The 13,113-nt window shown below is 39.9% G+C and overlaps 1 protein-coding gene across 2 annotated transcripts in view; it reads left to right on the plus strand.

Moving 5' to 3' along the window:
* Positions 1-13,113, plus strand: part of atp2a3 (ATPase sarcoplasmic/endoplasmic reticulum Ca2+ transporting 3) — a 36,843-nt gene that overhangs the window by 12,173 nt on the left and 11,557 nt on the right. For both annotated transcript variants that reach the window (XM_056267370.1, XM_056267369.1), the window contains exons 6-8: positions 5,821-5,909; positions 6,058-6,160; positions 10,364-10,495. In XM_056267370.1, the coding sequence (XP_056123345.1) occupies positions 5,821-5,909; positions 6,058-6,160; positions 10,364-10,495 (324 nt within the window). The remainder of the gene's footprint in view (positions 1-5,820; positions 5,910-6,057; positions 6,161-10,363; positions 10,496-13,113) is intronic.

Here is a 13,113-nt window from a genome sequence, read left to right on the forward strand (position 1 = left end):
GAGACACAAACAGGATTACTCCAGCAACAAAACCATAGAGATTCCTCTGAGGATTACAAGACGTTTTGCACTGCCATTTGTGGAAAAACAGAGTCTTTGCATTCCTTGTGATCCTAACATCAAAAAAGCGTGGATGAACTTTTTTTAAAGAAGTTCCAAATCGTGTCAGTAAGACATGGCTCATGTTCGTTTCATTTTACCGCAAATTTGTTTTTAAGCAAGACACAGTTCAGGCTTTTCGGAGAGACTGAAAATAAATAAATAAACAATGCAGTGCAGACTATATTGAATGTCGCAACACACAAATGTGAGTAACAATGTTTTTACCATGTGTCACTATTGCTAGTTTACATATTGCCTATTACAGGCTGTTTGAATTATGTTACTTCCTTTACTTTCACTTTACTGAAAATGGTGAGCGATGAATACAAGAACAACAGTGCAACAAACAATGTTCATTTATTCATTCATCCATTCATAATTTGTTTACAAGAAACACTGTAAGTTCTCCTGTCAACTATAACTGTGGTAACTCCAAGTACTTTATTTGCCATAACCAAGACTTATAAAGCATATTTAATACGCATAAATGTTTCACAGTTGGCAAAATGTTGTAACGAGATGAACACCTTTCTGTCTTTGTTTCAACGCTAATATAATGTAAGGAAATACAACATAAAGATGATTAATTACAACGCTGTCGCAGACCGGAGTATCCTGTGTATTTGAGGTGTAGGTTCGTTGTCTTTCTAATTCACGATCAGACTCTGGCTCAAATTTGTATGGCTGAATTTCACCGGTTGCTATTTTTCAACATCGGATGTTTTCAAAACAATTCCACACGTGTATTTGCGGGAACCTTGAAAATTATTTTAATTTGCAAAACTGTTACCCAATCATAGCAATGAGGGTTTTACTTCCAAGTTCTGGATGCGGCAAGGCCATAAAAACTGTTTCAAGGAGAAGCTCAAAAACAGCATAGGAAATAGCCTATTACTTCTAAATTAGGATGTTTTTTTATGTAAAATGCTGATTTTTTTTTTTTTAAATGCAGTTCATGATCCTTTTAATACTTTTATTCAGCAGGGACAATAAATGCTAAATAAACCCCATTCACTTTTTTATTATGCTGTAAATATATGTAGATAAATATTTATGGATTTGTATAGAAAAATATTAGATTTTTCATGTTTTGTATATGGATTTGCTTCTCGCTTCTCTTGTCAGCAGGATTACGGTGTGGTGGGCACTGGGCTGGCTGATTATGACTTACTGTAGGTCATACATTACAGCTACATCTTGGCTTTGCCTGCTTTTATTCGTCCAGGCTGGACTTTTGTGTCTGATAGCCTTTTTTCTTCTCATCCTCTTGCCTTCATACCTTGGTCTTCAGCATCTTACCCAGCTAGGGATTCCCGCCTGCAATTCTTCATTTTTATGCCACTCACGCTCCTTGCGTCTGCTCCCGCTGCAGCACGATCCAAGAATGGATGCAGAGTCACGGACACACGTGTTTAGAAAGCCTAATGCGGACTATTCACTGTAACGTACTGTATTGTTGTACTAGGTGCCTTTTGTGTTAAATTACTCTTTATTTTGGACACAGTAGTCCTTATTTTGATTTTCCTTTTCCATTAATATTAATTAATATTAGACATTACCAAATTTCATCACATATGAACATAGGAAAGAGACATGTACATATAAAGGTTCTGCAAACAAACTGAGGCCAATTTCAACTTAGAAGCAGAGTTAAATACATGTCTGTTTTATTGTTGCTCATTTTTTACCAATCTCATACTCCCCAGTGGGGAACAGGCAACAATGTCAGCCTCAGCCTGAAGCAGTGACAAAATCACCTAAAGAGTCCCTAAAGAAAAGGAAGAAAAGACATTTCACATGCAAGACAGAATTTTAAAATTGAGCTTGTGGAAATGTGTCCCAAATGGATTCAACATTTTGTTAAACCTCCTGTGCCTCGTAATGTTAAGTACTAAAAGCGTTCTGCTGAGAGGCTTATTATAGGGACAGACAAGATGCTTATCCTGGGTTTGGAATTAGTGCTGTCACTATGTCGCAGTGTTGTTCAGGATCGCCTAAGCCAATCAACCCACTGTGTGCCTTTTTGGAGACCAGACATCATCCAAGTGTCACTGGCACTAATGCGGAACAGCGGAAGTCACTTTGGCTAAATCAGGCGGAAATACAGGTGTCAAATTATTTTCCACTCCTGTGAAACATACACACACGTATCCTTATCAGAGGCTCATCATTGCATATCACTGCATGCTACCCTGTTCCCTGGTATCTGTTGCTATGACAACGTATCGCAACACAGTTCCTTGTCTGCCAAGTTATGGGATGGTTGTTGGTGTTTTTGGTGCAGGTCTGATTTATAAATGACTGTAAACAAACAATGCAGGCTAGCAACAACCCTCATCGTGATGTTTTTCCTTTTAGATTCTTTTATGCTTCTAATGCATCACTGCTACTTGTTGGTACATTTCAGTATATTGTGGGTGTCACATCTTAATTACTGCTCACTGTGGGGGTGGGTGGGTGGGGGGGGCAGATTTACTAACAGCTTGCGCCAGTGCAACCCCTCTTTTGGCGTTAAAAGGCTACTGTCAGGATTTACTAAAGACACGCAGTGAAAAATTAGCGCTGAAAAGTGCGAACAGCTATTTTTGCGGCTGCCCTTGTTTAAAGACCCAAAAAAGCACGTCTTAAACCAGATGCTAATTTGCTCTGCTCTTGGTAGATTGCGTTGGTCATTATGGAAATTATCCGGCTGCGTCTGTGTTAAATAATACTTTTTGCACAAAATATAATACATTTTATTTACTCAATTCATAAAAAAAAGTCTAAATTCTTGTGAGGCAAAATCTTCTATTCAGCAGAATGGATTAAAATATTGTATTTTAAACCATGGTAAGTGGTTCAACACTCAAAGAATGATAAAATTAAGTAACAAAGTCAGTAAGTATACATGGAGAGTAGGGTTTATTTGTCGAACATGTTATTGGGGTGATATCTGCAGGCCTATAAATACCTAAAGATGAACTTACAACCAAACAAAGATTTTTCACTAAATGAACATGTCAGAGACAAGCATTCCGAGGTCAAAGAGTACATTGTGATAGTGGGCAGGCAACTGGGTCTAATTTTCTTCTATTTCCAGTTGACAATGTCTGTTTGCATGGTGTTTGACTGTGGAAATCGAGCAGCACAGATTCCTGTGTAGTTAAAGACCAGATAAGCAGACCACAAAAATAGTGTTTACCAGAAAAGAGAACCTGCTGCTTTTGTAACTTGTGGTTAGATTCAGCTGGCCCACTGTTCCAACAATTAAAAAGCAGCAATCGCATGCTGTAATGTTCCCAGAAATGCGTATCTAATTATTTGCTCTTTTATGTTAGCTTAATGAAGTAAAAAGTACTTGTGCACGAATGCAGAGAAATGGCACTGTGTTCCAGTAGTTGTTATGATAATTTGGTCATTACTTTATAATGACTTTTTTTTTTTTTTTGCCTGAGAAGACAAGAAGAAGTTCTTTCCAGCAGAGCAAGCTAACTCAATAATCCATTTATTTTAAGGGCTTAGGGGCATGACCCAGCCCTCTGATTGCTGCTGCCTGCCGCTCGCTTTGTGTTTTCCACTCTTAAGTTTTGTGTATGTGTGTCCATTTCAAACAGGAAACAGGAGTACTGTGGAACTCTGAAAGTTTTACAACTTCACTGCTCCATTAATTCTTTAATCAGACACATTTAATTGAGTCTTGCTGTGAGTGAAGTCACGCCAAGAGAGGATGTTTTTCCCTCTGCATGTTTGTACATTTGTGTACGTTTGAGACGACCTTTCGTATGATTTTCTTTTTAAGGAACTGCCCATACATGGCTGCTTGGCAAGTGTTGTTTTAGCTATGTCTAAGTTCAGATGCTTCATTATTGATAAGAACCTACTTCTGGTAGTTTGTTTGTGTGTGTGTGTTAGTGTCCATGCAACTTGAGCTCGACCGCAGTGGCTTTTAATCATGATAAAACACATTTCAGCAAGTCCACCTGCATAGTCAACATTTACGGCACCTCATTTACGGAGTCATTTTTACTCGTTCCCAGCGCACACCTCCATTTCAGACCTGTCATCCAAACAGAAAGGTGGGGACTGCGATCAATGGTGTTCGCCAAATTGGCTTTGAGTTCCATTCCACCATCCACCTGTTTCATCTGCCCCTAAGCCCACATACTGGAGGAAGGGGATAGTGAGAAAATAAGATCTCTCTGCTGAAACACGCCCAGGGCTGCCACAGCTCCTGCTGGCTCGTTTCAGTGTGATGAATGTCGTAGCAAAGACAAAAAAACAAAAACAAAAAAAAAACATTAAAAAACAAATAAATCCTAGAGCATTGCATTATGGGTTTTGGCGATTTGTCTGAGGTTGTCAGGCTGAACTCATCTTCACCTCTCATGTCGTTTAGCTTTTTTGAACACTTGTGGTGTTGATTCCAAAAATCAGAAACACTTCATTTGCTTCAGTAATGCAGTAGAATTTAGCCTTGGTTGTGCACACTAAACAACACAGTACATTACAACACCTGGAGTTATAATAAAATTGGACAAATCTCTGCTGAAACATGGGCAAAGTTATTTGTTTGCTCTTTTTCACCTCATTTGATCTATTGAAAGCAGACATTTCAGTAGGAGGCAGTAGTTTATTGTAGTCTGTGTTGTCTGTTGGCAGTTGTGTTGAGTGTGTTGGTTCAGACAGGGAAGAGCTCATGCCAGGCCACTAAACACAGGAACCTACCCAGTGCATTATGACATCATTGCTCTGCCTCTGATTGGCCGGGGGATGAGGGAAACCCCAGAGCTGATTGGGTGGAGTCACAACTGTCTGTTGGTGGCTGTTTTTTGCTGCTGTTTTTTTTTTTAAATGCAATTGGGGTTTGTAACTATTTTCAGATGCCTTGGAGAACTTATTTTCTTGTTCGTCTTTTAACCATGTTTTCTTAGGCACAGTTGTGGAGTTTGTTTTTCCAACTTATTTAATTACAAGAACCACTTTTAAATGGTAAACGTATAAGCATTTAGAACTTTATGTGCCAGGATTTCCTCATGGAAAACCTGGGAATATCAGGGAATTTTAAAATGGACTTTTCATGGCCTGCGGATGTTTTGGAAATGAATAAAACATTGAAGTCATGAAAGTTTCTATAGTGGACATATTTTGTTTCTGGATACAAGGCTCAACAATAAGATTTATTTTTTCTGCCAGCCTATTTGGCCAGTTGTTTTTATATTTAATATTATTATTATTATTATTATTATTATATTACATTCAAAAGTTTGGAGTTCTTTTATTAAGCACAGAAGCATTAAATTGATCAAAAGGGACAGTAAAGACTTTCACATTGTAAAAAAAAAAACTTTCTAATCGTCAGAAAATCGTGAAAAAAATTGTATCATTATATTTTTGTTATAATAAATGCAGCCTTGGTGAGCATAAGATACTTTTTTTTTTTACTTTAAAGTTTTCCCAACCCTAAACTTTGAATAGTAATGTATATATTTACAAAATGTTAAGTTTACTTTATAAAACTATGAATGTATAATGTATTTGTATTAATATATATCATTTTTTTTAATTTTCTGAGTGCAATCTCAGAAACAAAAATCCTAATCCAATAATCATGAACAACTGGAAAGAAGTCATAGAAATTAAATGTCCAAAAGAATTTGTAAGCCTGATGTGCAGTATGTTTTGTTAATCTCCATGTTTCTCATGCTGTCTCTCTCCCTATCTCACTTCTGTCTCTCTTAGATGTTTGTGGTTAATAAGGCTGATGACACCAGCTGCTCCCTGCATGAGTTCACCATCACCGGCTCAACCTATGCTCCGGAGGGACAAGTGTAAGAGCACACACAAACAAACTCTGAGTCCTTGATCCTTCTCAAAACATCTTGTCATTTTTACCTCCTCCAAATAATCTAATACTCATTCTGGATACTTAGTTTGCATTTACATCCCTTTATCTTGCAATAACTGTCTCCCCCTTAGGCTGAAAGCTGACAAGCCTGTGCAGTGTGGAGATTATGATGGTCTAGTGGAACTGGCTACTGTCTGCTCCCTGTGCAACGACTCTTCACTGGACTATAATGAGGTCAGTGGTGTGTGCGTGGATCTTCTCCTGCATCCAAGCCTCGGTTGCCATATTTACTAGGGCTGTAGTCAACCAAAGAAATCCTTAGTCGACCAAAGTCTTGTCCTGCGCAACGATTAGTCGACAAAAAAAAAAAAAAAACGCGATGTTTTGATTGAACAATTTTTTACAATTGTCATAGAGCATTTATAAAACAACAACGAAAAAACATCAAAAATACATAAAACTATAATAATAATACAATTCTTTGAAAAACTGCAAAAAGTGAGGAGCTCTGTCCTCCTAGGTCTATAAGTAACAGTCACAATCGCGCACCTGACCACACCACACGCTACAAAAAATATAACTGCTATCTGCCACAATGAAAAATCCTAACAAAAGCTCTCGTTTATACAGGCTGTAGGCCTATATTCTTCTTTACTTTCAAAGCTATGGGTTAACTTTTGTCCAGCCAATCTAGGAGTTTTAAAACAAACACACACAAAAAACCAAAGAGCCTAAAAAACATTCCTAATAATAATAGGCTGTATTGTAGGACCGCATATAGGTTTATTTTCGTTTTGTTACATTATTTAGGCTATTTTCAAATGCGTCAAGTGTACAAATAAAAACAAAAACATATCAAGAAAACACAATCTATTAAGTCAGCATGATAAAGCCGGGACTGCTCACGTCTTTTGCGCGCTCAAGTTCGATTTCAAATGTAGGCGCGCGGTGTGCCCGCTCATGATGGAAGCAACGCGGTCGCGGTGCGACGCGCTCTTTTTTTTCCAAGTGCGTCCACGCCGCATCGAGATAAAAACATATAGTGTATAAAAACATAAAAACCGAAACAAGTAGCGTTCTAACTGAATGAATACAGCTAAACTACCTATATCCCTTACTGAGCACGAAGCAGCAGCGCAGCCACCCACAGGTGCGAACCGACTGTTCTATGTGTGTGCGCTAAACTGTGGCGCTGTTACAAAATAGCCTAAATTAAAGCATTTAAAGTTGGGGATAAACCATAGGCTAATTATATTTAGAATACAGTAATATATAACTGCTTATAAAGGAATAAATATCAAGGAGTAAATCATTGAAAAATTCTTTCTATTGGTAAAAAAAAAAAAATAAAAAAAATGCGACTGGTCGACCAATAAGAACGTCAGTCGACCAAGACGGCATCGACCGATTAGTCGACTAAACGACTAAAGTTGACAGCCCTAATATTTACCCTTCTGAGTTTAACAAAATGAGTCTTGTTCAGTGTTTTTGAGTCTGTCCTACTCTCATTGCTGAAGTCTTAACTATTCACACTGTGCTTGTTTGGCTTGTATTTCTCACCTCTGTGCCATTGCCATCGTATCATGGTTACTGTTGCGTAAATATCATAGCGTTTTCTGTGGTTGTCGGGTAGGGTAAAGGACAGTACAAGTTAGGACAAGCTGAAGATTTTTAAAGCATGCTTTGTTGTTAAAGGCACCCAATCTAATGTTAAAGTTAAAGGACGCCACTAAATCACCAATATCAAGCAAATATAAAAAAAAAAGTCTTATTACTTTAATCTGACCATGTTTTTAATAGGATAAATAATCACTAGCTGAGTAAAAGCTAGTCAAGTTTCACTACCACAGCACCCTGCTTCCTGGAATAATGCAAATATTTCAGGACAGAGTTGAACACCATCCATAAAATGAACTGTGAATCTAATAAACCATTATAGATGTTAACACAGGAGCCATGTGTTTGAATGATAAGTAACAAATGTTAGCCTGGGATTTTCATAGAACACACTGTTAGGGCTATCTCTAACAATTATTTTGGTAATCGAGTTATCGGTCGATTATTTTGACGATTAATCGTATATTTTTTGTAGTAATAAAAACAGACCTAAGTAAACAATAGCTTTTAAAATACATATATATAAATAATAACAATGAGGCAATAATAATTGTTTCAAATAAAGTATCAAAATAAAGTAATCATATTACAGTTTTATAGAAAAACACTGTGAAAATGCATAATATATACATAATATAGACAATCAACTTATGTTCATCAGGCTATGTATAATAAATGCCTGCAGAGGGCACCCACGACCTGGTGTTGTTACACTTTACAGTAGATCAAATCCTAGTTTAAAGGAGCTGTATGTAAGAAATGTATTTCAATTAATCATAAAATGGCCCTGATGTGTCTCTAGACATTAAGAAATCATGTTCATTTCAAATACTTATATCACTGACAACAGTAGTACGGCCACCATATTGTCATTTAAAAAGTGAAGTTGCAGCCCTCAACTGATGTTGATGTTGTCATCTTGTGTTTTGGCCTGAAGCCCCACCCTCCACCTATCTACCAATCACGAAGTCAGTAGTGTTTCGGCATCCGGGTTGCCAGCTCTGCTCTAGTTACCACAGCTGCAGCTCGTCACATTCCTGCTGGATCCTGCAGCCTATCTGGCAACCTCGACTCAGGGGGAGGGGGAGGGGATACACAGCTCTACAGTAATTTGAAAGTGATTGCAGTACCAATTTTGGCCACAATCTTACATACAGCTCCTTTAATATTGGCCAAGCGATATTTAATTCAAATGTTAACTTAATCTTTAATATTTGGCAACTTCTTTAAAATAGAAATGCTACAGCCACTGTCATTTCTTGAATAAGAAAATGTGGACATCAAAACATGCAAACTCAGAGCTAGGGTTTAGACTTTTATTTTGAAATCGTGATGAACATTTCGCATATTTAGAAACCTATAATGATGTATTCTCCTTTGCTGGCGTAGGTTTATAAATGACTTACCTTACAAATCTGATGAAATGGCGCGCACATTGCGTTCCCAGATGAACGTTATAAGCAACCCAAACTCGCAGCATATGCATAGATAGAGTTTGATACGCACTCCACGTATGTAAATGATAACGGTTCATGAGGAGCAGCATCTGTGAACAGAGCCGCTCTGAGACGCACGTAACCTACAAGCATGTAAATAATTAAAGCACTCAATAATAGCATGATCTATGCTGTAGTATGTTTTTTTAATGGTTTTAATACTTTGTGCAGCCTTAGAAATCTAGAAGTCTAATAATGCTGTACATGGATTCTTTTCTGTGGAATGCGCCACTTCCGGGATCTTGCCGGTTACTCGACATTGTAAATTACAATCCAGGATTTTTTTTAAATCGAGTACTCTAATTTAATCGAAGAATAGTGACAGCCCATGATCTTTAGGTGCAGCCATTACAGTTACAAACCGGATTCCCACGGTCATGGAAAACCTGGAAATATTATATAAATAAAAAATTGTGATTTATAGTCTTGAAATGTAATTAAAAAAAATCATTTTACAATATACCACTGTTTATAAATTTCTCATTTAGACATTTATATTGTTACAAAAGCTTTCCATTTTAAATAAATGCTGTTATTTTTCCATCAAAGAAATCATGCTTTCCACAAAAATATTAAGCAGAACTGTTTTCAACATTTGATAATAAGAAATCTTTCTTGAGCAGCAAATTATTATATTAGAATGATTTCTGAAGAATCATGAGACTGAAGACTGTAATGATGGTAAAAATGTAGCTTTGCCATCACAGGAATTTAATTACATTGTAAAATATATTTTAAAATGAAAACAGTTATTTTAAATTGTAATTATATTTCACAATATTATTGTTTTACTGTATTTTTGATCAAATAAATGCATCCTTGGCGAGCACAAGATACTTCTTTCAAAAACATTAAAACATGTGTACAGTACATGCATTTTCTAAATTGATTTGCATTGAATGTATGCAGTTTAACAGTACCTAAGAATCAAAACCCAAACAGCCTTAGAAAACGGTCATGTGCTTTTCATAAAAATAATATATCATCCAGTAATCAAGAATGACTGGGAAAGTCATGAAAATTAACTGGACAAAAATGTTAAGAACCCTATATAGAAATTATTTAAAATGTTATAATAGGACATGCTTTGTTGCTGCACTTGTACAGAGTTAGATGAAGTTGGATTTCTTTGTTACAGTACATACTTGCATGGTCCATTGCTTTCATGTGACATTTAAAGTGCACAGAAACAATCATTTCTGAAGTGAGTGCTTGACTCTAGTCTTATGTTTTAAATGATTATGCAAGTGCCATAGACTTCATGTTGTTTGTGCTGATAGGGCACTGAATGTTTACACACTTTTGTGCTTATGCTGTCCCTCAGGCTAAAGGGGTGTACGAGAAAGTGGGCGAGGCCACGGAAACTGCGCTCACAACGCTGGTTGAGAAGATGAACGTGTTTAAAACGGATCTCTCTGGACTTAGCAAAGTGGACCGAGCTGCAGCTTGTAACTTGGTAAGAAGGGAGCCATGGTGTGCACCAGGATATGAGACAGACTGCAATAAATGAGAACATAACAGGAGAGTTAGTGATGAAAAACGATAAATGGAGCGATAGATATTTCAAGCTTCAAAAGAAATATTAGAGCTCATAAAGTTTGGTCAGTGGTGCAAGACAGGATATTTAAAAGAAATGCAAGAATACTCGACAGAACGGCCATGTCTTCAAGCACAGTTAAATGAGGTCTTAAATTAACGTAGATTTGTGAGAAAATGGGATCCGTGTCAGGTCTGCGTCCTGTGTGGCAGGTCTTAAAGTGACAGCAGCCTAATAAACCTGCTGTTGTTGCACCTGTACAGACAAATGGCCTTTCAGCTCGCTGAAACGGGTGGGGCCTACAGCCTATTTAAGTCACGCTGAAAGTAATTTTCATCAGAATGTTTTGACTGAGGAGCGGCAGCGCCGACTCTCGTGTAAGCGCAGTAGCACAGCAAGCTACGCACTGCTCATTCCTGTTATCTCAGGGAACCAAGTTTACGTTAGTAACCAGAAAGTTCCCTTTCAATATGGTTCACTCGCATTGTGTCAGTTTCTGATTCTTATGGGGAACGCAGTTCAATAGCGCCGTGCTACTAGCGCAGTGAGTGTGGCATCTGCTCATCCTCAGTGGAGGGGAGAACCGAGAGCATTATAACCTGTGCTCTAAAGGGCATGGAAAGCACCTTGGGCACATAGCCTTGTCCTGGTAGAAGGTGCCCTAGCCTCAGAGATCGTGTTCATGACCTCCTGGAAAGACATGATGGCTCCCGTCGAGAGGCCATAGATGGAGGCTCCGCAACTCTGGTTCGGGATGCCAAATTGACCCTCCTACCTGGGAAAGGAGATCCCTCCTCAACGGAATTGGCCATGGTGCTGCTGATAGCAGCTGAACCATCCCCAGGAACCACGGTTGGTTTTGCAAGAGTGGTGCCACGAGTAAAACCGAGCATCTGTCCTACCTGATTCGATTGATGACCTGAGGGAGCAGAGCTACTGAAGGAAAGGTGTAAAGGTGCAGAGGAGGCCACCTGTTGGCTAATGTGCCTTCTCCTTTGCGAAGAACATCGGGCAGTAGGAGTTCTCTTTCGATGCAGAGGTCCACCTCTGCTTGCCCAAAAATGCTCCTGATCATGCGGACCACCTGGGGATGGAGTCTCCACTAAGCACGGTTCGAACCCCAACTGATATAGATGGGGCAATTTCCTGGGAAACGGGTAGTGCTTAGCTGGGTGGAAGCACTGCTTCACCTTGGATTCCGCCTTGGCCTGGGGCTGAGCGGTTGCGGGGCCAGCTTGGCGTGCTGCTGAGTTGACAACGACTTAGGGTGACTCAAGGCAGAGGAAGAACTGGCCTGCCTTGGCAGGAAGTGGCATATCGCCTGCGACAACTTTTGGGCTGCTGTAAAAAGCTCCACAAAGCCATCCACTCCAGAAGGAAATAGACCCAAGGGAGAGTCAAGAAGGGCTGTCTTGTCTGCGTCCTTGATCTCCATCAAATTCAGCCAAAGGTGGCGCTCGTGGAACACCAGGTTGGTCATGGCATGACCTATCGCTTGGGCCTTGGACTTAGTGGCTTGCAGGGCGAGGTCGGTTGCGCTGCGCAGCTCCTTGAAGGCCATGGCGAGAAGCTTAACCTGGGATACCTGGAGGACCGACATTCTATAAAGGCCAGATTCAGCTTGGCCACCGAGGGCTATGGGCGGGCAGAGGCGGCTGCGGGCGGGCTCCTCTGGGGTTGACTACTTTAAGCCCAATTCTTCTACAGCCTTTGTAAGGACGCAGATGAGCTCCGAGTCCTGCCAAGGCCTGGCTGTGTCTGTCTCTTTTAGAGGCCGGGGGTGGAGTCATCCCCAGAGTTCACCCAGTCCTCTGCCTCAGAAGCAGCTAGCGACACACTGTCGTCAAAGCCCTCCTCTGAGCCGCAAAAGAAACCATGGCGCTTGCAGAAAGTGAGGGTTGCTGGTCTTTACGGGTGAAGAGCACTTGTGAATCGTCATGCTGAGGGGAGAGTCTGGTTGCTCCGCCCCGTAGCTCCACTGTTTCTTCCGTCTCTGCTCAAGCAGAGAACACAATGGGAGAGCGTGCAAGCCAGGGTTGCTCGCTTTTAAAGAAAGCGGTCCCAGAGCTCAGCAGTGCGAGAGCAGTTGGTCTCCGTGAGTGCAGCCTCAGCGTGGGCGTGTCCCAGGCAAGCGATTCACTCATTGTGTGTTCATCCGAGGGATGCAGAGGAGCCCTCTATGAGCCACACTCATGGTGCGTCATTTTGAAGCAAATGCTGCTTGAATTTGCACTTTTAGATCGTGAAATTTGCTCTGAGTAATTTCTGGATGGGTAGAAACGCTGAGTGAGTTGCAAGTGTGAAAGCCACATTAATACCCTTGCTTCAGGCTTGTTCTACGGCGAGCAGAAGACTTCTTTCGTCTCTTCAGAGTCAGCAAGATTATCATCGCTATCAATGGCTTTCAGCACGACTTAAATAGGCAATCGGCCCCGCCCTTTTTGGCGGGCTGAAAGGCGTGAACCAATCAGGCTTCAGTATTTGGTGAAAACTGAGTTTTGCCAATAAGTGTCAGAAACTGAAGTAATCTGAGTGAA

Source organism: Rhinichthys klamathensis, unplaced genomic scaffold, assembly GCF_029890125.1.
Source record: "Rhinichthys klamathensis goyatoka isolate OS25496 unplaced genomic scaffold, OSU_Roscu_1.1 h1tg000259l_1, whole genome shotgun sequence".
In the NCBI taxonomy this organism is placed as follows: domain Eukaryota; kingdom Metazoa; phylum Chordata; class Actinopteri; order Cypriniformes; family Leuciscidae; genus Rhinichthys; species Rhinichthys klamathensis.